This window comes from Grammomys surdaster, unplaced genomic scaffold (genome assembly GCF_004785775.1).
Source record: "Grammomys surdaster isolate TR1022 unplaced genomic scaffold, NIH_TR_1.0 279, whole genome shotgun sequence".
Lineage (NCBI taxonomy): Eukaryota > Metazoa > Chordata > Mammalia > Rodentia > Muridae > Grammomys > Grammomys surdaster.
In genome coordinates this window covers 11346909-11371293 of record NW_021604720.1, presented here as the reverse complement: position 1 = coordinate 11371293, position 24385 = coordinate 11346909, and the positions used below count along the sequence as shown (strand labels likewise).

General features: G+C 49.0%; 1 protein-coding gene across 2 annotated transcripts; it reads left to right on the top strand.

Annotated features, from left to right (window-relative positions):
- Positions 1 to 1938: 1938 nt before the first annotated feature.
- Positions 1939 to 23927, top strand: Gpr68 (G protein-coupled receptor 68). Of its 2 annotated transcripts, none has more exons than XM_028777308.1 (2): positions 1939 to 2081; positions 21382 to 23927. In XM_028777308.1, exon 2 carries the CDS (start codon positions 21509 to 21511, stop codon positions 22604 to 22606), a length of 1098 nt encoding a protein of 365 aa, XP_028633141.1. In that variant the 5' UTR covers positions 1939 to 2081; positions 21382 to 21508; the 3' UTR covers positions 22607 to 23927. The 2 variants fall into 2 exon arrangements, with proteins under 2 accessions (XP_028633141.1, XP_028633139.1); XM_028777306.1 differs by lacking the exon at positions 1939 to 2081 and adding an exon at positions 12848 to 13028.
- The last annotated feature ends 458 nt before the right edge of the window (positions 23928 to 24385 follow it).

Here is a 24385-nt window from a genome sequence, read left to right as displayed (position 1 = left end):
GGGAAATGCTCACAAAGTGGCTAAAAGACTGAGTGAAGGTCACCCTGTCAGTAAGAAGGGCTGGAATTTAAAGTCAGGTGCTCTGGCTTTCAAACACAAACTCTTAAGCTACATTTAGAATGGCAATTTAAATAAAAAGAAAAGCAGGGGTGGGGGATGGGAGTGAGGAGATAAAGGTGAGGTGTGTGTGTGGGGGGTGACCGAGGTGTAGGTAATCTCTGGGGCTCTCTAGCCAGTCTAGAAGGTGGTGAGCTTTGAACTCAGGGAAAGACCTTATGTCAAAAAATCAGGTGGGGTACCCTCCACACACAGAGAAGTACAAACATGCATGCACACCACACACAAGATAAACACCACTCACTACACTCACACACTTGAATAAAAATTAAGAAAAAAAATCCAATGAACATTTTCAGGCACAGATAGTTTAATCTGGAAAATTCCATTTGTGAACATTTTGCAAGAAGGAGGGATTTCACAATGGGAACCTGAGAGCAGGCTGAACCAGTCTCTGACAGCACCAGAAGAGACACACCCATCTTCCCAACCCCCACCCCACGCTATTTTGGCTGCCCTTGTACCTTCTGCCTTCTTCAGTGAGCGGGCCCATCTATATCAATATTTCTCAACCTGTGGGTCGCGACCCCTTTAGAATCGAAAGACCTTTTCACAGGGGTCACCTAAGACTATTGGGTCACAGAGATTTCCATTATGATTCATAACAGTAGCAAAATTACAGTTATGAAGTAGTGATGGAAATAATTTTATGGTTGAGGGTTACAGCATTAGAAAGGTTGAGAACCACTGACCTAAAGACTACAATCCTGGCCCTCTGGGCTACCCAGAGGGCTTGGCAGCCCCTGACAGATCTACTCTGTCACTCTCTAGTCTACACCTCGGTTTGCACTCCATCTCTACCTTAACTGTCTGTCTCCGACGTGAACTTTGTAGACTCCCCAACCAACCAGTTCCAGACATTTATTTCATAGATTTGAGTGTGAGTCTAGAACATGGGTCACGCAGACAGGCAACTTTGTGCCAGTAATCCCATCAGGCAGTGCGAAAATACCTCTGGGAAGGGTATCAAGGGAATAGTACAGTGGGGTCACCAGCCCAAACTGGGAGAGTTCAGAAAATGAGAGGCAGAGGATCTTCGCAGGGGGGAGGGTCCCAGGTAAGCACTTATGTGAGACCTAGGAAACATACAAGGGGGCATAGCGTGGGGTTTAGATTTGAATCTCAAAGGCTTCATTAAATAGGTGGGTGGCCTAGGGCAAGCTATTTGTCCTCTCGCGCCTCAATTTCTCCCCATATAAATGGGAAAAAAATAGTAGCATATGTCTCACAGAGTTAATCAAATCAGCACGTTTAAGTGCTTACAACAAGGCAAGCTGTGACTTTTTGCTATTAATGTTGGGGGAGTATGTAGGGAAGAGGACAGTAAGTTTTCCTTGATGTCTTCATAAAACCAGAGGAGGTCATTCACAATGTCCTTGACTGCCCCTCCTGGCTCTGGAAGCACCAGGTATGGGATCCAGAAGGCTAAGCTCCCGGCTTCCAGGAAGGTAGAGAAAGGCCCAGAACCGTGACACCCACCTCATTTACTGAGTGGGTACTGATGTTGGAGAGCGAAGATGAACGCAGAAAGGCTACCCTTTTCTACCTTTCTCCCAGCTTCCCACGTTGGGTTTCAGCGTCCCTGGGAGTGACTGTGGCTGAAGAAGTCCCCTCGTGCTTCAGCAGCTTGGCTTCTTCCGCAGAGCCAGTCTCTAGGTCAGGATGCTAGCGGGGAGGGGGAGGGGGGATGCTGCACCTCCGGGACCGGCGCGCGCTCGGGCCACCTCGGCCCTTCTAGCAGGCGCCTCGCCTGTGGCCTGCGGTCAGTGTGAACTACAGGGCGTGGGCCGACAGGTCTGGCTGTGCCTGACTGGGGTTGGCAGCGGGAAGAATCTCGCACAACGTGGCCCAGGGTGGCTAGGAGAAGGGGACCTGCGTGTCTGCAGGAGTCCCCAGCCTTTCCTGGCGGCGCACGCACCGCACCGGAGGACATCAGGCCCGCGTCCCAGACTGTCGCCGTGCAGGTACGTGTTCCGGCGAGCCGGGCTCCTTCTTTTTTTGCCGCGGTCACGGGTCGCTGGCTTACCAGGGTCGGGAGGAGCGTGTGGGAGATCTGCCGGGTTCTGGATCCTGCTCCGGAGCGCAGGGTCGGGTGTGCGCTCGGGGCCAGCGGAGGATGCGGGAGCGGCCCGCGCGCAGACGCTTGTGCCGAGCAGAGGCGGGCACACCCCCAAACAGCACCGTGTGCGTGCGGTGAACCCGCAGAACTGACTGTGACCGAAGCCACCAGGGAATGTCTGTCCTGGAGCGCCGGCGCCTCCCGGTCCCTCTCCTGAGTCCGGTGTCTCCTTACGCGGTTGCCACCGGGTTTAGCAGCCGCCCCCGCGGCTGGCTCCGTGGCCACCTGGTAATTTCTTCACCCTCAAAAAAAAAAAAAAAAAAGTATGAGACCTCTAACCCTTCATTTGCCCAGTCCTGGTGATCTAAAGATTGCACTGGGGTCTTTTTCTATTCATACCCGAGGCTGCGTGGCCCTTCTTCCAACAGGCTCTGGTCACGCCTCAAAGGCTGAGACCCAAACGGTTCCCAAGCCTTCACATTCTGCTCAGGGAGGGGAAAGCTGGCCCACCACCAGTCAACAGGAGCAGTACCAACACTTGCTGGCCTGAGCCCTTAAATCCCCTCTGGTAATCAGATGTCCCAGAGAGGAAGCTGTGCCCAAGGTCTGGATGATGGAACAGGTGGACAAAAGCATGTCAGGCGCTAAGGGCTGCAAGCCTTCTGGGGTTCAGCACTGGGTTGGTGCCAATGTGCCAGAATGGCTTTGGGCATGTCTTGCTGTGAGGGGGGTTGGTGGGTGGGAAGAATACCTGTGGGTAGATGAATCAACCCTAGAATTTAATGAGGTGGCATGTGGCAGTCGCTTGCCCTCCCATCTGACACAAATTTGAGCCAATAGACAAGGCTATGACTTGCTTCATTCCTTCGGCTTCCTGCCTGCATCGCCACCTCTCAACTCAGAGGCGAGTGTCCAAGAGGGAGAGAGGGGAAGAGGGTCAAGAGAGAGAGGGGAATTCTCGGGCTCCGTGGGCTGGGCTGGCTGTATAAGGACTGCTTTGAGTTCCCTGGCCAGTTCCAGAACTTCACGGCTCATTCAAAGCCACTTCTGTTCATTAGAGTTTGGGGCTCCTCTTCCTCTTTTTTGTCTTCTTCACCCTTTCTCTCCTACCTGTTTCCCAGGGGGCTGGATGCCCGCCACGTGCATCCCCAGTTCGAAAGGCCCTCCTTTCAAGCTTCAATCGACCCTTCTGAGAAAGGGATTTACCTCTAGAGCTCGCTTCCTAGTGTGGCCATGAGACCGCCCGGGCAAAACTTGCCCAGATAGATGCCAACTCTGAGAATCCCCCTCCCCACCCTCTCTCTGCTGCAGCTTCTGGTTGAAAGGCACACTGTAGGAAGAGATTTATCCAACAGGGACTAGAGTCAGGACAATTAAGTCAGGACAGTTAAACTGAGATCTCCAGGGGCTTAACATCCAAATTCCTGTTTCAGCCGGTGGACCTCAGTCGATGTCCTTTCCCTTTCTGAACCTTTGTGTATTGTAGGGAAACAGAGATGACAATGCTCACTTGACAGAGCGAATAAAAAAATTAAAATTAAAACTGTGCAAATGAGCCCAGTACGCGGTAGATTTCGGACATAGTGATACTAAGGTTCCCATTAGCCATTTCGGCAAAGCAAACTACTTTAATTGTATGAGCTCAGCTAAGAACGGTTGTGGGCTTCTGTGGGAGAAGGAGTCAGTCTTCTTTAAGGGTGTGTCCCATGATAGGTCAACTATGATCCAGCGATCCAGTGGGTGGCCTCACACATAGAAGTGTGGCTCACACTATTCCTATAGAGCCGAATGGTTCCTTTTTTTTCCCTGAACAATAAGTAGCAACACGTGAAATAAATGCAAATCCTAGAGGAACTAAAATGCACACACCTCTGAGCGACTGAAGAATCAGAATAAATGTTGATAGAAGATAGAATCAGCTCTTCCAGCAGGATCAAAGAAGGTTGTATTCTAATCTCGGTCCATTGACAGTAGAGTGGTCCCTGCAGCTAATACCAGAAGAGAAAGAGGCAAAGGCCAGCTGTAATAAGCCAGCACACATTGCATTCAACAGGGCATAAAGAAACGAGGGCAGGAAGTTGGGGAAGAGATAGGTAGGTGGAAATGGATCTGGGAGGAGTTGGGGGAGGGGAAAATGGAGGTGAGTGTGATCAGAGTACATTGTACTAAATCTCAAAGAACCAATAGAAGGTATTATGTTTCTGAAGAACAAGACAAGCGAACAAAGATATTCACTCAGAACACTTGGTTATGTGGTTCAAAAGACGGTGATTTAGGAAGGGCTTAGAGGCACGGGTGCACTCTGCTCGTGTGTCAGATGGATGGCCCATCTGCCACTGAATCACACACTTGTATTGCAGGAGTCTTGTCCCAACTGTCGACTGGGAGTTCACCCGGGGTGTGCACTCTTGTCTTGGTTGGTGAGTGGCCTCCAGTTTAGCACCTAAATTTCAACAGCAATTCTCTCCAGAGGTAGGGAGTGGGAGCTGTCCGTTCCTTCAGGCTGCACTCAGAAGCTAGAACAATATTGTTTCCATTTAATTCTACTGCTCAGGCTGTCACAGAGCCCATCAGGATCCAGGGGCCCTCCTACTCCCTGCAAGATAAATATTGAAAAAATTGCAGACATCTTAGAATTACTACAATGCGGATGTCTCCCTTCCCCTTCCCCTTCCCCTTTCTCTTCCCCTTCCCCTTCCGCTTTCCTTTTTCCTTTCTCCCTTCTTCCCTACCTCCTTCTCTCTGTCTTTCCACAGTGTGATGTAGCCCAAGCTAGCTGCAAGCTAGCTGTGTAATTGAGGATAACCTTGGGTTTCTGATCCTCTTGTCCTTGTCTTCCCAGCACTGGGATTAGGTACATGACACCATGCCTGGTTTTGTGCAGTGCTAAGTCTTGAACTCAGGGCTTTGCATGTGCTAGGCAATCTTTCTACCAACAGATTCAGATTTCCCGCAGCCACCACCACCCCCCCCCTTTTCTTTCCTTTTGGGTGCCATGAGTTAATTCATCTTGAGCAAAGATGAAGGGTGAGGACCAGCAGTGATGCACAAGTCCATGACAAGGACGTTATTAGAGTCAACATCTCTGGTCCCACATCAGGGATAAGGGAGTAGGCATCTGACCTGATAGCTCTCCCAGCATCCGTTTCTCAGGAAATTTCTAAGGCATCAGTCCCCACCTCTGGCAACCTCATGCCTTCAAAACCAAGAGGGAGAAGCTAAAGAAAGAGTAACCTGAATTTTGGAAAAGAGAATTTTAGCAGGTGGCCCTGGGTCAAATGTATTGAGCATCTATGCAGCACCCAGAAGTCTGTTTGCTTTCAGGAGGTTTCTGCGTGTGCTTGGATGGCTGTTGTCATACGTTATTGGATCCCTAATTGACGAGATGGAGCTCTCAGAGTGGGTAGGCAGGAAGTGTAGGGGAGAGTGCAGCAGACCTGGGTTGCCATGGCAACCTAAAGGCCTGGGGTTACTCTGGCCTGAAGCAAGAAGGATGCTCAGACAGCTTCCACCCCCTCAGACCACAAACACTCCTGGCTTGATGTCTCTGGCTGGGCTACAGGCTTTTGTTGTGAAGTATATTCACTCAGAGCCAACTAACTACCCAACACCTTTAGAAAACAAACAAACAAACAAAAATCTCACCTTCTTTCCTCATCCACAGCCTGTCTGTCTCCCCCAGTTTGTCAACTTCTGACTTCAGTTTCAGCCATACCAGACTTCAGTCAGGCTGCAGAAGACAGGTGTGTAGAGTCTCTCGTGCACTCAAACACTTGAGGTAGTTAGTGTACATTTTCCTTGGTAGAGGACAAAATGGACCCAGGTCCTTCATCACAGAGTTAGTTGTCTAAAGGGTGAACTTGGAGGCTGAGAATATAGCTCAGAGGTAAGAGGTCAGAGGTCAGAGGTCTAGCATGCACAGGGTTATGGTATTAGTCCCTAGCAGCACAAACAAAACAAAGAAGGGTGTGGGCATCCAGAAGTCACCATGTGCCACAGGGTTGCAGCTTGTGAAAAGTCCAGTGTCTTACACACGGTGATAGCTCAAGGCTTGCAAGCACAGCCTGTGTCTCCTTGCTTTGCACTCACCTGCCATTGGAACTCCCTGCTATGCCTCTTTCCGTGTGAGGAGACCTGGACCAGATCTCACAGTCATAATGAGAGAACAGGTTCACCTTTTAGAATCGCAAGTCAGCCAGGGAAAGACAAAGAAGTCTCAGGGAAAGATGGTGTAGGAGTGGAAGGGAGAGTGGTTTGCCCTCTGGGCTCAGGAAGGGCTGCATAGAGGAGCTGGGGTATTGCAGCTGGGTAGGGAAATTTAGGTATTCATTATAACCATCCAGAGGGATTGCTGAAAACACAGCTTCCCAGATTCATCGTGTGTGTGTGTGTGTGTGTGTGTGTGTGTGTGTGTGTGTTCATAGGCCAGGGTAGGGCATCAATCAGAGCTCTGGAGCTGGAGTTACAGGAGGAACAAAGACTCTCGGCTCATAAAAGCAAGCACTAGCGTTTTTCAAGCAGCTTATAATATTACAGCCTTGCAATGCTGGGCACCATACTAAAGAAATGGCCAGTGCACAGATCGCAGGCAGAGAACAGGTTTAATAACCGGAACGTGGGTCCTTTCCTCCTTGTCCTCAAGTGACTGAGTAATGGGGTTGGGGGACACAGTCTATCATGTCTGTTACTTATGTTTCCCTATATTTCAATGAAGGCCATGGGTGGATTTATTTTGACGTTTTATATCCTGCTTTTTGTTTTTTTCTTTTTTGATCTTCATGTACATGACATCTGCAGGTCATGAGGAAAACCTGGCTGTTAATACTTTTCTGCTCTAAATGCCTAATCTGGGTAGGGGTAGCTAGAATAGCAGGCATCGGTAGGAACCAGAGCTTTCTGATGGTTTCTCTGTTTGTTGCTGGACCTCAAGCTAGTTTTTGTTTTGAAAACAGACCCTATTATTTTCTTGCACAGATATTTGTGGATACCTTTGCTGTTACTGCTTTTTTTATTAAACTATTTTATTTTATGTGTGTGATTCTTTTGCCCACATGTTTGTGGGTGCACCACTTGTGTGTCTGGGGCATTTGGAGGCCAGAAAAGAGTGTCAGATTCCTCTGGACCTGGAGTTACAGATGGTTGTAGGACTTGAACCTGGGTCCTCTGGAAAAGCAGTCATTGCTCTTAAGTATTGAGCTATCTCGCTAAGGGCACTCAGGGTTGTTTTACGTTGGTTGGTTTGTGTTTTAAGACAGGGTCTCATTATTTAGTGCAGACTTTGTGGAACTCACTGTGTAGAGAAAGTGGCCTCAAACTCACAGATATCCATTTGTGTTTGCTTCTCAACTTCTGGGACTAAAAGCATGTTCCCTCATATGCAACAAGATGCTTGCCTTGTCACATCCAAGGGGTCCAAAGTGCTCTCAATCATGGGGTCATCTCTCTAGCTGTGAGTCCAGGGCAAGGGCTGGACTCTGCATTCAGTCACCGAGGGGTTCCTGAGATAGCTATCCCTGGGATTATCAACAGTTGCTTTTGAATAACAGGGAAAGGGAGTGGCCTTCAAGATTTGGAAGAAGAGGGTGGAGAAAATGGTCAGGCTTATGTAGGGTAGAGGAACAGAGGCTGGAAGACGGGTGGGTTACAAGTGGGGTCACACAGCACAGGAGACTAAGAGTTTGAGGAACCTCCTGGCTTCACTTTCTAGAATTTTGCTGCCCATGCTTGGCTCTCGGGGGCATATCACAAAGCTTACCTCTACCCAGAGGCTCCATCATTCCCACCCTGCTCACACACTGATGATTGGTCCATGTGGCTTTGTTTCAAGGCTTTAGACCTCACATTGATTGGGGTTGAGGTAGAGGGCAGCATCCAGGTCTCTTGTCTTCTTTTCCCTAACCCAGAATGTCTCATTCCTCATCCCAAGGCCTGTGACGATGTTACCTTTGCAGAGACTTAAGGCCGTGGTTCTCGGCCTTCCTAATGCTGTGACCCTTTAATCTATTTCTTCATGTTGTGGCAACCCCCAACCATAAAATTATTTCATTACAACTTCATAACTGTGATTTTGCTGCTGCTATGAACTGTAACTATCTGAAATGTGACTCCCGTGGAAGGCTCGTTAGACCCTCAAAGGGATCTCCACCCACACATTGAGAACTGCTGACTCAGGTTGTAGGCAAAAGGAACTAAGGTTGCTAGTAAGTTGACATTAGAATAAAGAGACATTCTAGTGCCAGTTGGATGGATGCGGTTTGTCACAGGGGTCCCTGAAAGTGGAAAGGAGGGAAGAGAGAGAAGATGTGCTAACAGGAACAGCAGTCATGTGATGTGATCTGAAGAGGTTCCTGTCCACCACTGCAAGTTCTGGAGATGGAAAGATGTCCACAGCCTAGGGAATTGGAAGCTTCTAGAAACTGAAAAAGATGAGGTGACCCCTTTGAGCTCCCTACAAAAAACGGAATTCAGCCTGGGGACAGATTGATTTTAATCCAGTAAAAGCCACATGGACTCCCAGAGTTGTAAGATGTGTGTTATTTTCAAGCAATCCTGTTTGTGGCAATCTGCTTTAGCAGGGGCCAAACCAGGAAAGCACCATGGTCTAAAACCTTGTGTGGAGTCAGACAACCCTGCGTTAAAATCCTAGCTCACATGCTTACTAGCTGTGTAGCCCTGAGCAAACCGATTTCTGAAGTGTCATTTTCCTCATCTATAGAGCAGGAATGACCCTGTAGCATAGGGTTGTATAAGAATTTAAACAGATTCGGTCATTGTGGTGCCCGCCTTTAATCTAGCACTCAGGAAGCAGAGGCAGGAAGATCTCTGTGAGATCGAGGCCAGTCTGATCTACACAGTGAACTCCAGAACATGTAGGTGGACCCTGTCTTAAAAAATTTTTTTTCAAGAAGAACATGCAAGATGTCTCATTAGGAAAGGGACTTTGCTGTGCAAGCCGGGTGACAAAGTTCAATCACTAGGACAGACCTGAAAGTGGAAGAAGAAAATCACCTCCACAAAGTTATCCTCTGACCTCCGCTCACACTGGGTGGCACAGGTACCCATGCACGCACGAGCACAGTATATATGCTTTAACCTAACACCAGAGCATTTGTTGGCTGGCAGCCGCATCTTTGGTGGCTAGTGCAGATAGTGAGGTGCCCAGGCTCTTCTGGAATCCCCAAGAAGGTGCTGGTGATGGAAGAGAAGCGTCTTACCTTTCAGGGCCATTCATCGTCCACACCTGGTCCCTTTGGAAACCATGGCACCAGCAGGAATCTAGGTGACATATGCAGCGTCTCCTTCAATATAAGCATAGGCTAGGTAACACACGGCTCCCAGAGACACAGTCAGGAAAGGTTCCTTGCAGTCAAACTGCAGAGGGCTGATTACAGGCACTGCTTACATTGCCAGAGCCCCTCAGGCCCTCCGCCCTCATTAGCTTCAAACTGGTGGTGCAATCTGAGTCCCCTGACACCCTGGGGGTAATAGATGGTGCCTATCACCACTCGTCAAGGTGATCTGCACAGCCGCTACCTTGGCTCATCAGATGGCGGGACAGGAAGTTCTAACCACAGGCCCACCACCACCATCATCATCATCTTCTCACTGGTCCTACTAAGTGATAGCCACTTTGTTGTGTCTCGATCTTGGAGCTTCACAAAGTCAGAAGTGTTCAACTTGATCCTCAGGTCTGAGTCAGACCTGTGCTCCCATCCTCCAACCTGTGCCGGCCTCCCTGTGGCCTTGGGGTTGCTCCCATATGCTGGAGACCTTACAGGTAGACCCTAGGGGCTACTTATGTTGCCTCCTGTGCTGCCTGCATCTCTGGGGTGGGTAACTGAAGGAGGGCCTTGTGGCTTAGGACTCTGTCTCAGAGCAGACCTTTGCGTCAAAACAAATGGCTGCCAGCAGCCGCCAGAGCACCCGAGGAAAGTTCACAACTTTTAGAGGCAGATCCCAGAAGTAGATTTTTATGCTGAGGCACGATAGGGACAGCGCTTAGTCCAGTGGGGTCCATGGTCCTTCAGCACTGCAGTCACAGTGACAGGGGTATAGTGGAGAGATGTAGGGAGATGTCGCTTGTCTTTGCCTACTTTGTGGGCTCTTCTTTCTTTCACCCTTTCAACCCCCTAACACTAGATAGGAGAGGAAAATGGGTAGAAAGGAAACGGGGTGATGTTATCATCAGACCACATCCTGCTGATTAAAGGTGTTGTGTTCCTTTGGGCAAGTTTGTTCTTCACCATCAAGATATCTAATTTCTTGTTTCTTTTTTGTGTGCAACTACTTAGCAAACTGAAACCAACCACCCACCAAAAACCCACCATACCTTTTGGGGCCCTGACATTTATATAACTTCTGAAAAGTCCCCAGAATTCACACAATCGCAGAAACTATCGGCAGCTGGAAAAATCACACCCCTGCTGGAGCATGAGGCAAATCATTGTCAGCTGCTGTGAGTGCAAGACTAGCCTGGGCTACATAGTCAAGTTTCACTCACCTAAGTTATATAAAAGACTGTGTCTTTTAAAATCAAGGGAGGGAAAGGAAGGAATAAAGAGATCCACAGGTGATAGGCCTGGTCCCATTCAGTTCCTCCATCTTCCTCTCCCACCCTGCCCTGCACGGTGGGTGGCTTCCCTTCACATTCTTTACAGCCGAAGGGCAGGGGCCTGGAAGGAGGGCAGGGCCTTGCTTTTCTTGGTGCTACGGCAGTGTGTGGCAGGCTTATTGCTATTATATAATTGTAGGTTTTACTGGAGACGTTTGTAAAGAGAAGAGACTCATGGGGCCTCTGGGGTTCGTGAGGCCACTGTGAAGTATAATACTGAAGATAAAATACCAGTGCCAAAGTACCCACAAGGACTCTGTTTTCTCTTACTACATGGGTATTTCATAGGGCATGGACTAAGAAATCCCTCCACCAATATGCCCAAGGCTCCGTGGGTTTGCTGGGTCTGCCTAGTCCCCCAGCAATGTAAATTTGCTAGCAGAGATAGGACATTTTTCTGGTCCCTGGGTGTCCTGGAGGAGGTTCACAATTCTATTACTGGTTAAAGGTGTGGGTGTAGTGTTTGTGTGTCCTGCTGAGCTGGGCCACACTGCAGGGAGGACCAGAGGTGCTCTCTGTGACCAGGTATGACCCAGGAAGCAGTCACCACCAATCTTATATTCTTCCCTCCCACGTGTGACACCATGGACAGCCAAGTACACTCGAGACCCCAGGCATGACATCTGACTCTAGCAGATGGCTTTCTAGAACAAGTGGCAGCCTTGTTGTAACATAAGACCTCCAATTAGCAATTGATGTAGTGACGGTTGAGAAGGTCTGTTATGTGCTAGTGTTTCTTGGCAGAATCCTCAGCTAACACTGCCCTGTACAGGACTATAGCAGTTTGTTCTCTGGAGAAGACAGGTCCTAGACATCACAGTGATATCATGTCCCCTGGGCCATCTATGTGTGGTGTGCTTGGGCTCCAGGTGTACTGTGTGATGGGCTTTCAAGGACCCTGCTTTGGAAGGAGATAGTTAAGCCAAGAGAACAAGGCCCCTGACATCAGCGTTAGACTTCATTCACAGTTCAGTCAGTCAGTCAGTCAAATAGTAATCCTTTAGTGGTTAGGCTCCGTCCATGAAACTCTGGCTCATGGGGCCTGAGTTTTTCCACATGTAACTGAGGGGCTGGACTGGAGAGCTTTCTACAGTTTAGCTGGTGTGGTAAGCTGGCGGGGTTCTTCTTGGTCAGTGCTCAGACCACATACCCTATCCTGCCCAGAGCTTTGACTCCGACATCACTGCTCTGTGGGTCCGTAGAGAAGGTCCCATTTGCCCATCCAGTTTAGTGTTGACTAGGGAACTTTGCAGAACACTGATTTGTTCAGACTGTTTAATTAGGCTAGAGCCTGCCATTGCATACATTAAAAAAAAAATAGGCTCTGAGTGTTTTCTGACAAATGTGTCCAGGGCTGAGCCCCACTAACCGAGATGTTAGAGGCTGGGAGGAAGTGTTTGAGGTTAGGAGTGCCAACAGTCAGGTTTCCTGTCCTTACCTGTTGCTAGTTTGCCAGCCAGCGACCACAGACCTGAGGGACTTCAGTGAAAACTCCAAGAGTGGGGTTCAATCTTCTGTGTCTCCTGATGTCTAGCATGGTGCCTGAGGTGGTGATAGCTAGAATTTAGGTACCCAGCTCCTGCTGAGGCCTCATTCCAAGGCTCAGTGTTTTCCCAGAGGTTGCTCCCTGACTCCACCTGGAGCGTGTAGAAAGCCTAGGGTGTGTGAAGGGATCCGCTGTCACCGGCATCCTCCTGCTGGCGGGGTGGTTCCTCAGCAACCGCCCAGCCTGACACCAGATTGGAGTTCACATGATTCTGCATCAGCTCAGGAACGGGTAGCTTCCAGCTGGGGATTTTCTAGATGAGCTGGGAGGTTTTTTGTTTTTTTTTTTTTCCTGCAGGAATCGAGAGAGGGAGAGCTCGTCCGTCCGTGTGCAGGGTTGTTCAGGCACTGCCAAGTTGAGCCGTAGGAGTACAGCTGCTGAGGGATGACGGTAGAGCCCAGCCGGATGGGCTGAATCAGAACCGACTCTTGCTAGGTTCTCTCTCACAGAACTCTCAGGGCAGCTGAGGGTGGACCTCGCTGCTGGCTCCCCGTTTCCTCAACTGGCTGTGGACTCCCCGCTGCCTTCCTTTGCCTTCCCAGGAGGCTCTGGAAAAAGCCAATCAGTGTGGGTATGGGGCTGGATAGTTTCCAAACTGACCCACTTGTGGGGCAGAAATCAATTTAATAGCTCAAGACCTGTTCTTAAAGAAATGAAACGGAAGAGACAATACTAGTGTGAAAAACAAGCATCAGGTAAGCATTGCGTGGGGGGAGTTTCTTATTCCGTGTGTGTGTGTGTGTGTGTGTGTGTGTCTATGTGTGTATGTCTGTGTATCTGTGTCTGTGTGTGTCTCTGTGTGTGTGTGTGTACAGAGCCACACTCTCAGTGTATTTCTTGTTATTGTTTGTGGTGTGGTTTTGTTATTTTTTTTTCAAAGGTAGCAATTGAGTACCTGGTTGCTTTTGTTCTGGATACAGAGTCACCCTGACTTACTGTGTAAGCTCCAGGACCTGGTTCAGCCTCCTTGGGCTTCAGGTTCTAGGAAATGGGTTAGCAATGACAGCCCCACCCAATTTACAGGGATTTGCTAAGACTCTGAAACTGTTACAGGATATTAGGAACGAGACTGAATTGTCTTTGTTATTAAAGAGGTGAGATTATTTTGGAGGGGTGAAAGGTGGAAATATAAGAAAAAAAATAGTTGATTTCTGTTCCTTCGGGGAAATTCCTTGTAAACCTGTCTTCGTGGGACAACTGGGTACCCCAGTTCCTCTGGAAACAGCCTGTGTAAATGTCTGGAGGTTTGGCCAGCTGAGGGAAGGGAACCAGGCATATAGGAAATCCCCAGCTCTGCGGGCTGAGGCTCTGAGTGGTCCCTGGCACCAGGAGATTCTGTCTGAGCACATGCCAGTGTGGTACACAGAGGGATGGGTCTCGGGGAGATAGTTATTCACGAGCTAGGAGAGATCCAACTCTCTATCTCTGAGTCCTACCTGGAAGCAGCTTCTGTCAGAGAGTTGCTTCCTTCCTGTCAGGGTTTCATCTGGTCATTAAAACCCGTGGCAATATCTACCTGATTGATTTGCATGTGTGTAAGGATCTGTCTCTAGGTATTGTGTCGACTTCTGTGCATTTCTTCTTAGTTCCTCAGTTAGATGGTAAAGAGATGTTTCCACCACTTTTTGCACATCCCTCCACTATGGGAGACTAAGGACAGGGGGCATAGTAGGTCACACCCTCCAGGGTCGGAGGCTAACCCACCGCAAAACCTACTGGTCCCTGTGGTAGCATCTGTTGAAGCCTGGAGGCTGAAGCTGGTTGCTCAGTGGTGCTCCTGATCAAGGGTCAGAAAGTCGGAGACAAAGTTTAAAGCCTGACCTGCCATATTCCAGCTGTGGGATTTCCAGGGGGCTGGCCTGTCTCTGACCATCTGGGTTCTCATCGAAGAGGTGGAATGTCATAGAGAACTGTGCCTGGTTAACAGAGGACTCCATGCAAACGAGCCTCAGTGTTTCCACTTTGAAATACGATTGTGTCTAAGATGTGTTGAGTTTTTGAGTTGAGTTTTTGTGAGAGAAAGCTCTCCTGGAGTCCAGGTAGAAAAGGGACAGTCCTGGGAAGACATGGCTTCTACTGCGGGACTTCATCCTCAGAAGTGGCAGGAAGGTGAGGGGCTGTGATAGGGAGACTCTGTCCAGCTCAAGCAGCCCTAGAAATCTCCCCATGTCACTTCCCTACCTCTGTTAGTGACATCACTACTCTAGCACCCAGCCTCAAAATCCCCACCCATCTACCTATGCACCCATCCCTCCAACTCTGTCTCCTTTCTCATCTATGCCTCACTCACCAACACTTGCATCAATGGTACCTACCCATTCATTCATGCATGCATTCATCTGCCCACTCACCCACATTCCCACCCGTTCATCCACTCACTCATCTGTCCGTCTACTTCCCACCCAGCAACTCGACACACTTACCTGTCTACCTACCTACCCATCTAACAATTCTTGAGAGGCTAGAGAATCAAGCATCGAGGAACGTCTCCATTTCCCCTACCGTTCCATTCCTTTCTAATTGGTTGGCATTCTTGTCTCCTCTCTGGCCTCTTGTCTCCTGTCTGCCTTATATCTACATCCTTTCACGGCAAGCTACTTCCAGTTCCCCAAAGGTACTCATTTTCTCTCTCTTGCACTTGATGGCGTGCACACATTTTCCACAGGCAGAAACTCCCCACTCTTTGGTCAGCTCTTCCTCTTTCTCTTAGCCTTAGTCTGACTGTTGCTGCTCTGGAAGGTTTTCCTTACTGCATTAGGCTACCTCCAAAGAACTCCTACAAAATCTGGTGCTTGTCCTGAGTTTACTTCATCTATCTGCTCCTCTTCATGGGCCTAGAATGAAGTTGGCTGTTAGGGCCAGTGTACAGTGTAGTGCCTTCATACAGTGGACATTCAGTCACTGTTCTAGGAAGAGTATTTGGATGGATAGATAGAGGTGGGTGGCTGAATGGATAAATGGGTGGATAGATGATGGATGGATGAACAAATGATGGATGGATGCATGGATGGATGATGGATTGATTGATGGATGAATGATTGATGGATGCATACATGACTGATGGATGGATGGATGGATGGATGGATGGATGGACAGATGGATGGATGAGTGAGTGAGTGATTGAGTGAGTGAGTGAATGGGTGAATGGGTGAATGGGTGAATGGGTGAATGATTGGACAGCCAATTTTTGACTTGGTTAGTCTTATGGTTTGGAAGATGGCTTTTAGGTGGTGAATTGTAGACATGGGCCTGACTTAAGGCAGTTGCACTGACTTCAGGAAAGAAGTCTTGATCAAGCCTTAGGACCTGGTGAGAGAAAGGGAGAAAGAAGAGATACTTTCAAACACTTAGTTGAAAATTCTATAAGTTGGCAGTTTACTTAAGTGAAAGATGATGGGGAAAGCCAAAGCCCGTCCATTCATGGTGAATAACTGGGCAAGGGGGGACGGACATCTTTTCTAAAGACAGGTTAGTGGACAAGATGTTGGTCCAGGTCTGGACCCCACTGAGCATGTCCTGTGGTGTAGCAGGAGTGGTTTGTGCAGCCTCCAGCCTCGGGAGAGCAGTGAGAGGCATCAGTGTGTAATGGGATTAGAAATATGGAAAGTATGTGTGGAGTACCAAGAGTGTGCCGACACTGAGTGTCACAAGGATGAAGACACACCCTTGCCTCCACCAGACACTCCCTCTCTTGGCAGTGATTAGTGCATGTGGCCTTCCTGACTTCTGGGCTTGGGAGTTCCCTGGGGGTGGGAGCTCTTTCTCATTTTATTTAAGTCCCTCATGTATGTAGCCTGACCCTGTGAACACTGTACATGTTTCACAAATACCTGCTCCAGGAAACCTGGAGGTACTGGACTGTTGAGCAAACTGTCTCTTTGGACTCACATTACCTTATGTCTTAAATAGAAACACACACACACACACACACACACACACACACACACAAAACCAAAAAACCAAAAGCCAAAACAAACAAAAAAACCAGGGTTCTGAAGGTGCAGCCAGAGTACAGAAATGGATTCTTAATGCAGGAAACATTTTGCAAGCTAAAGGAACAAGCAAGCACAGGAACACTCGCAGTCACCGCCCCATGAGGGCCCTGGGAGAAGCAGAAGCAGTATAGAAATGCCCAGGGCCCGTGCCCTTGTTCTGCCCAAAGTCCCCGCTAGGTTTTAAGTCCCTTCCCACTGCCTCTGCTCCCTGCCTCTGGAACTCATGAAGGGAGGCTTGCTCGGAATCTGAGCTCATGACCTTCTAGACTCTTCTAGTGCCTCGCTACTCAGAAAGTGTGACCCATGGTCCAGCAAACCTGCGTCTCCTGCATCTCCTAGGAGACTGTTTGAGATGGAAGTTTTTCAAGTGCCCCTTTCTCAGACCCAGCCAGTTTGGAAACTCTGGAGTACAAGACTCTGCAATGTCTTAAACCTTCAGTGGATTCCATTGCAGACAGTTCAACAACTGTTGTTCTTTTTTGATCCAACGTGAACGTGGGAGATACCTCGGCCTCACTGTAGTCAGTGCTGCTTCTTGGCTCTGCAGGCTTGAACATTTCTGACTCTGGTTGCAAGAAGTAGCTTACTGCTGGCTTAGGAAAAAGGAAGCTACAAACCTCACCCACCCTACCCCACACGGCCATACACTCACCACTCGTAAACAACAGAGTGGGGCCTGGTGACTATCAGGGAATTTCCAAGACCTGACAGGACATGTTTCAAGGCCGAGGCTTTGTCTGCTCTGGTCTGTGGAATCTTGAAGCCTGTGCTCCCCTCACCCCTTTTCTTTCCCATTTCATGTGATGTGTGTGTATGTGTGTATATGTATGCATGTGTGTGTGCATGTCTGTGTGTGTCTCTCTGTACATTCATTCTTCATGTGTGTGTCTGCATGTGTATGTATGTTGTGTGTCTGTGTGTGTGTCTCTATATATTCGTAAGTATTTGCTTGTGTTTGTGTCTGCATGTGTGTGTCTGTGTGCATGTGTGTGTGCGTGTGTGTGTGTGTATGTCTGTGAGTGTGTCTTCATGTGTATGTCTATCTATGTGTGGAACCCCAAAGTTGATGTCAAGAAACATCTCCAGTCAACTTCCTTTTTTATTTATTAAAGTCTCTAAATCAAACACAGGACTCCCGGAAATGGTCGGCCAGCTTGTTCTTGGCACCTCCTATCTCTGCTGTTCAAGCCTAGAATTATAGGTGGTTTGCCATACCCACCTGTCATTTACTGTGTTCTGGGGGTCTGAACTCATCTAACTCTTGTATGGGATGTGTGCGAAGGTCAGAGGACAACTGTGGGACTCTGTTCTCTCCTTCCACCATTTTGGCCAAGGGGCTTAAACTCAGGTAATCATGCTTGGTGACAAGTGCCTTTGCCAGTTGAGCCATCTCACTGGTCCAGGCCCCCCCTTTTGAACCCTACTTTCCTCACCTGGAAAATGAGAAATAACTCTTACCTAGTCATCAAAGAAGTCTCTAAATAGTCCATACTGCAAGGGGCAGGGGTGTCATTTCTCAGTAACAAATGGAAAAGACCTCTGCTAAGTGAGAATTTTCATCCCTGGGAAAACCGGCCATGAAAAGGCACACATGTTAAATAAATAAGAAACACTTAAACAAATCTGAAACACTTGTGAAGCCATCAGACAGGATAATGAAGTGGAGACAGGCAGTGTGTATTTGTGTGTGTGTGTGTGTGTGTGTGCGCGCGCGCGTGCGTGCGTGCGTGCATGCATGCTCTAGGTGGGTGCCGGGGAAGACCTTTCCAGGAAATGAAAGTTACCATATCTCCAGTAGAGAAGAAGCAGGTGCTGTGGTGGGTGGTGCCATAGTGACTCGAACTTTGGGAAGGAATAGATAGACAAGATCCAGGTGCAGGGACTGAGGACAGGAGGCAGGTTCTGTGTCCTCAAGGTGGGGGTGGCGGGCAAGGTTGAGGAGCTGATACAAGTTGTTGGGCCTCATGGATCTGGCAGGGGTGCCTGGATTTTAGTCTGTGTGTGAGAGAGGCTGCTTCCAAGTGTGTAAACAAGAGATGGTTTGGGATGCTTCTCCGGAGGGTGGCTACGACTGGCGTGGGCCTGGATGAGAGGGCTGGGATGGGGTTGAGTAGAGGCAGAGAGGAGGTGAAGAGGAAAGCTAGGGTAGAGGCTGGAGAGGATCTGGAGTTGCTTCTGAGGAAAGAAGTCGGATGGGGTGAGAGGAGGGAAGAGCTTGGGTGGAGGAGGGCTTCTTGTATAAGTCAGAGGGAGTCTGAATTCAGGTGACAGAAAGAGTGGCTTTGGACTAGACCCATTTCCTGCTCATTTAAAAATCAATGAGAATTCTGGTCCCTTTATCCAGGAAAAGTGATTACACAGTGGTCTACCTTATCCTAAGGGCACATATCCAACACCCCCAGCAGATGCAGAAAACCACAGGTGTGTAGAACTGACTTCTCTTTACACCATGAGTTATCAAACATGTATGAACTTATGCCCATGATACAACTTAATTTGTATATGAGACATAGGAAGAGGTGAGTAACAACTGGTAATAAGTAGAATAATTACAGCAGGATGCTGTAATGAATTTATGTGAACATGGTTTTTCCCTGTCAAAATGTCGTTTTGGTTTTAGACAGAATTTTACTATCTAATTAGCCCAGGCTGGACTTGAACTCACAGTGATCCTCCTGCCTCTGTCTCTAATTATTGAGATTATAGATATGTGGATATGTTCTACTACTTGTGTGTGTGTGTGTGTGTGTATGTGTGTGTGTGTAACATATGTGATTGGTGGTATTTGTTTTCATTATTTAAGTGTTTAAGTGACTGGTTCTTGCTCCGTCCCTCAAGGTGGTACTGAAACCACTTGCCTCAGCATCTTAAGTTCAAAATACATTAGTGTGCTACACTCACCCATCTTTTTTTCTCTCAATCACAGTTAACCTTGGGTGGCTGAGATCAGGGATACAGAACCACAGGTCAGAGCAGGTGACTGTGCATAGTTATCTACAAGGTTGAGAATGACTTCAGTGCTCACCGTGGTAGTCCTCAGGCACCTTGGGACTGGAACTGTGGGGTGCAGATTTCTCTGGGCCCCTTCTCATGTTGGGCCAGCATCTCTGCCCATCTCTGCTCTGGTGGTCCACCCTCTAACCTAGCTTTCCTTTCCACCTCATCTCTGCCTCTATCCAAGCCCATCCCATCCCTCCCACTCAGGCCCATGTCAGACAGGCAGGCAGGCAGGCAGGCATCAAGGGAAGAAGTCGGGAGGTGGTGGTGGTGAGGAGAGCTGGGGTACTGGGGTGGAGGAGAAAGCTTGGCTTTGGAGAGAGCTACAAGAACGTGGAGCCTTGTGACCCGCTGAGACTTGGTCATGGTTTTTTGGAGGTCTCCCTCTGGAGCCCAGCTAGCCCTCTGCTTTCCGAAGAGAGCACAAAGGCCAGTTATAGGCATCACACAACAGCTTAATTTAGACTTTTCAGCCAGGTAGATTGTAGGTTCTACAGGGGAAGGAAAATCAGTTCTTGGCTAGGGGTATGGTGATGAAAAAAATCTGAATGCTCATGGAGTCATGTCACCTTCCAGATGACATCAGCATGAGCATTCAGGAACCTGTGGCAGTAAATTTCATAAGGAGACAGCAAATACCTGAACCTAAAAGGGCTTCTTCAAGGAATATAATGCCCAAAAGCCTTTACACTGCCAATTTGTTAGAACAGATGGCACATGCTGTCACCCCAGCACTGAGGAGCCGGAAGAAGGAGGTTTACGAGTTTGACACCCCAGTCCCTGCTACACGGTGAGACAAAGCTGTTCAAAAATAATCACTGTAATAAAGACTAAAAAGAGAGCAAAAGTGGTGATACAGCCGGGTGAGATTTTTCCAGCTGAGAGAGAAGGGTTAAATCAGTAGGACAGTTCAAGCTTCTACTGTTTTGATAGACTAATTTTTCAAATACACTGGCAACAAACCATTCCACTCTATCCTTAGATATGATTGTGGTCTGGAGTTCCCTTAGTTAAACTCTCAATGCAGTAAACAACTCACTAATTTAGTAAAGAAACAGAGTATCTTTGAGTCTTCCTTTTGCCCCGGAATAACATTGCTACTCACCAGCTTTGCCCTGACAAGGAGGATTACCATGCACCCTCCCATCCATCCTCCTCCTGATACTGATCGAAAGGGAAGGTTTTTGTCTTTAGATTTATTTATTTATTCTATGTCTATGAGTACACTGTAGCTGTCTTCAGAGACAGCAGAAGAGGGCATCGGATCCCATTACAGATGGTTGTGAGCCACCATGTGGTTGTTGGGAATTGAACTCAGGTCCTCTGGAAGAGCAGTCAGTGCTCTTAACTACTGAGCCATCTCTCCAGCCCCAGGGAAGGGGTTTTTAATCCTCAAATTCCAGATGAGGAAACTGAGCCTCATAAATGGCTAAGCACTCACAAACTTAGGCAAATGCCTGGCCCCGGCTTGACATTCGATTCTTACGATCTCTAGTCTAGAACCTTGTCCAAGATCCATTGAGGAGATGAGAGAGATAACCCAGGAAACTCAGGCAGGGCCCTGTGAGGAGAAACTATCCTTTATTCCTTGCCAAAGCAGAGAAGGATGTGGACCAGGGCATTTTTTTTTCTTCTCATGCCCTGTGGAGCGGTCCCTGGAATGGCTGTGACCTCATTGTTTGGCCTAGTTACTACGGTCTTACAATGTTAGACCGTTATTACTATGCAAGATGACAAAGCCCTGGCACTGTGTTCAAGTTTAAAATCCTCTTGCCTCCAGTTTCCTTTGGAGAGCCAGGATCTCCTCCTTGCTTCCATCGCTTATACCAAGGAGGCAGTAAAATAAATAAGGGTCAAGAGATAAATAAGGGGAGGTAGCGATGGGGAGCCCTGCGCTGCACCTTGGTGTTTTGGAATGTCTCGATCTGTTGCACGGGAGTTGCTTAGCTGTTACGGCTTCTAAATGAATATAGCATATAGAACGGTGCCTGACAATGACAGGTGTCACGTAAATGGCAGTTGTGGTTATTCAAGCCTTGTCTACCTTGACTCCTAGGGTCCGCCTACCACCAGTGATGTCTAGATCCTGATACCTTTGCATCACCTTCTATAAACAAGATGGCAGGAGAGAGATTGGCTCCATCTCCAAGCCTGTGAGGAGTAAGGATCCTTCTGGCCCAAAGATGGGGAACATCACTACAGAAAACTCCTCACTCTCTTGCCCCATCGACCACACCATCCACCAGACACTGGCCCCAGTGGTCTATGTGACTGTGCTGGTGGTGGGCTTCCCGGCCAACTGCCTATCCCTCTACTTCGGCTACTTGCAGATCAAGGCCCGGAACGAGCTGGGGGTGTACCTGTGTAACCTGACCATTGCGGACCTGTTCTACATCTGTTCACTCCCCTTCTGGCTGCAGTATGTACTCCAGCATGACAACTGGTCCCACGGTGACCTATCCTGCCAGGTGTGTGGCATCCTCCTCTATGAGAACATTTACATCAGTGTGGGCTTCCTGTGCTGCATCTCCATCGACCGCTACCTGGCTGTGGCCCACCCCTTCCGCTTCCACCAGTTCCGCACCCTGAAGGCAGCCGTGGGTGTCAGTGTGCTCATCTGGGCCAAGGAGCTGCTGACCAGCATCTACTTCCTCAAGCACAAAGAGGTCATTGAGGACGAGGACAAGCACCGAGTCTGCTTTGAGCACTACCCTATCCAGGCCTGGCAGCGTGGCATCAACTACTACCGCTTCCTGGTGGGCTTTCTCTTCCCCATCTGCCTGCTGCTGGCCTCCTACCAGGGCATCCTCCGCGCTGTGCGCCGCAGCCACGGCACACAGAAGAGCCGCAAGGACCAGATTCAGCGGTTGGTGCTCAGCACCGTGGTCATCTTCCTGGCTTGCTTCCTGCCTTACCACGTGCTGCTGCTGGTACGCAGCCTCTGGGAGAGCAGCTGTGAGTTTGCCAAGAGCATCTTCAACATCTATCACTTCTCCCTCCTCCTCACCAGCTTCAACTGTGTAGCTGACCCGGTGCTGTACTGCTTTGTCAGCGAGACCACTCACAGGGACCTAGCCCGCCTCCGAGGAGCCTGCCTAGCCTTCCTTACCTGCTCTAGGACAAGCAGGGCCAGGGAGGCCTACCCTCTGGGTGCCCCTGAGGCCTCTGGGAAAAGTGGGGCCCAGGGCGAGGAACCTGAATTGTTAACCAAGCTCCACTCGGCCTTCCAAACCCCTAATTCACTGGGAGTGGGAGGGCCCTCCACAGTTGGGTTGGCCTAGCTTGAGTCACAGTATGTGAGGCTAAGTTAGGTCTGCGCTTTTACCAACAGGCCTTGTGGTCTGGAGCTTGCATGGTGGCTGTCTCCCACTTTGCCATGTACAGGTGCCTCTCTCCTCAGGAAGGAACCATGGTCTTCAGCCACAGCCAGGTCCCTCTGGCCCCCAGAAGCCTGCTCTGTGTGCTGAGCCTGGGCACTGCTGAGTGTGTGAAAAAGCCCTGTCTTCTCCCATGTTCTTGGCGGCCACCTGGGCTACAGATGGGAGGGAGTCAGAATTGCCACTTCCAGAAGAACAGCAGGCCTGGGGTGTGGAGAGGAGTGTAGGAACCTGCCTGTTTACCTGCCAAGCCTTCCGGTGCCCCTGCTGTCACAGATGATACCAACCCAAATGTGCTGTGGTCTTGTGTGACACAGGAAGCTGTTTCGTCACCATCAGTACTTGAACTTGCCTCTTAAACTAGTCTAGATGAGAAGGCTGGTTAAGGTGAAGAACAGGGGCGGGGTTGGGTCACCAATATTGGTGACCAGGGATAACAGCAGAGAGGCAGTCAGGGAGGAAGCCCCAGCACTAGACATATCCCATTTTACAGGGCTCGTGGAACAGATTTCCCAACCCCAAGGGCTTATGGCAAATAAACCCCAGGGCTCCCTGGAGAGATGCCAGGGGCCGTTCAAAATGTCATAGTAAAGCTTAGTAAGAAGATGTAGGCCCAAAGCTGTGTCCCTAGCCAAGTGCCTGGCACAGGCTTTTCCTAATTCGCTTTTTGTGTCCATCTGGTCAAAGTGCCAGACCCGAGAGCTTAAGGGAAAAGAGAGAGGGAGAATATAAAAACGGTTGGGTGTCCATGGCAACTGTGTGCCAGGGTCATGTTACTGCTGTCAGTAACTCCTACCCTTCTCCCCACGCACCATAGAGCATCCAGCAGCCTTTGAGAGGAGTATGACAGTTTCCCAAAGTTCCTAGGTACAATAAACTAACAACACACACACATACACACACACACACACACACACGATCATGTCTCCTGCACAGGTTTGGCTCAAGCTCCAATTTGGTATAGGAGAGTTAGCAGAGATGGCTGCATGCCAGAAAGACCTACACCTACCCCAGCCTGGGTCCGAATGGGGCCATGGTGATAGCTAAGTGTTCTGTGCCTCTTCATCCCACAGTATTTCCCCATTTCACCTGAAATTCTGGATTCCCACTGGCTTCGAGTGTTTTTGTATTGTCTTCTCTCTAATGCCAAGTATCCCTGTGTTGGACTGTGAGGTGGGTTTATGTAGTGACTTCAGTCTGCAAATAAAACAAAGTAAGCATCATAGCAGAGTGTGTGCAGTTCTTATAGTCAGAAACTCTGCCCATACCGGGAAGATCCAATGTGTCCTCGAAAGACCCCATATAGAAAGGTTCATGGGCAAGTTGGGGCTGCCCTTGAGTGCCTAACAAGCAGTCAAGCCCAAGCCATGAGGACAGTAGGGTTTTCTCTTCTGCCTTGTGGCAAAGCCCATATATCTGTGCAACATGTTGCAAAGCCACTCTGGATGCATCTGTGCAGGGTGTTGTTGCAAATCCACGTTGGGACTTTTAAGGACAACTCCTAGCCCTGTGGTTTAGCAAATGCCACTCCCTCTGTCTTTGACAAGGGGCTTTGTATAGTGAGTAGCTTCCCCTTTCCCCCAGCAAGGGAGAGCCCCATCAGACCAGAAGAAGGGCCTGTTGCATTCATCTCTGCCAGTTCCCCAGAATCAACTGGTTTTGTTTGGAGCCTCCCACCTTGCT

Bases quoted from the DNA above. Each gene is read 5' to 3' on its own strand.
- Gpr68 (XM_028777308.1), top strand. From the start codon at position 21,509: ATGGGGAACATCACTACAGAAAACTCCTCACTCTCTTGCCCCATCGAC.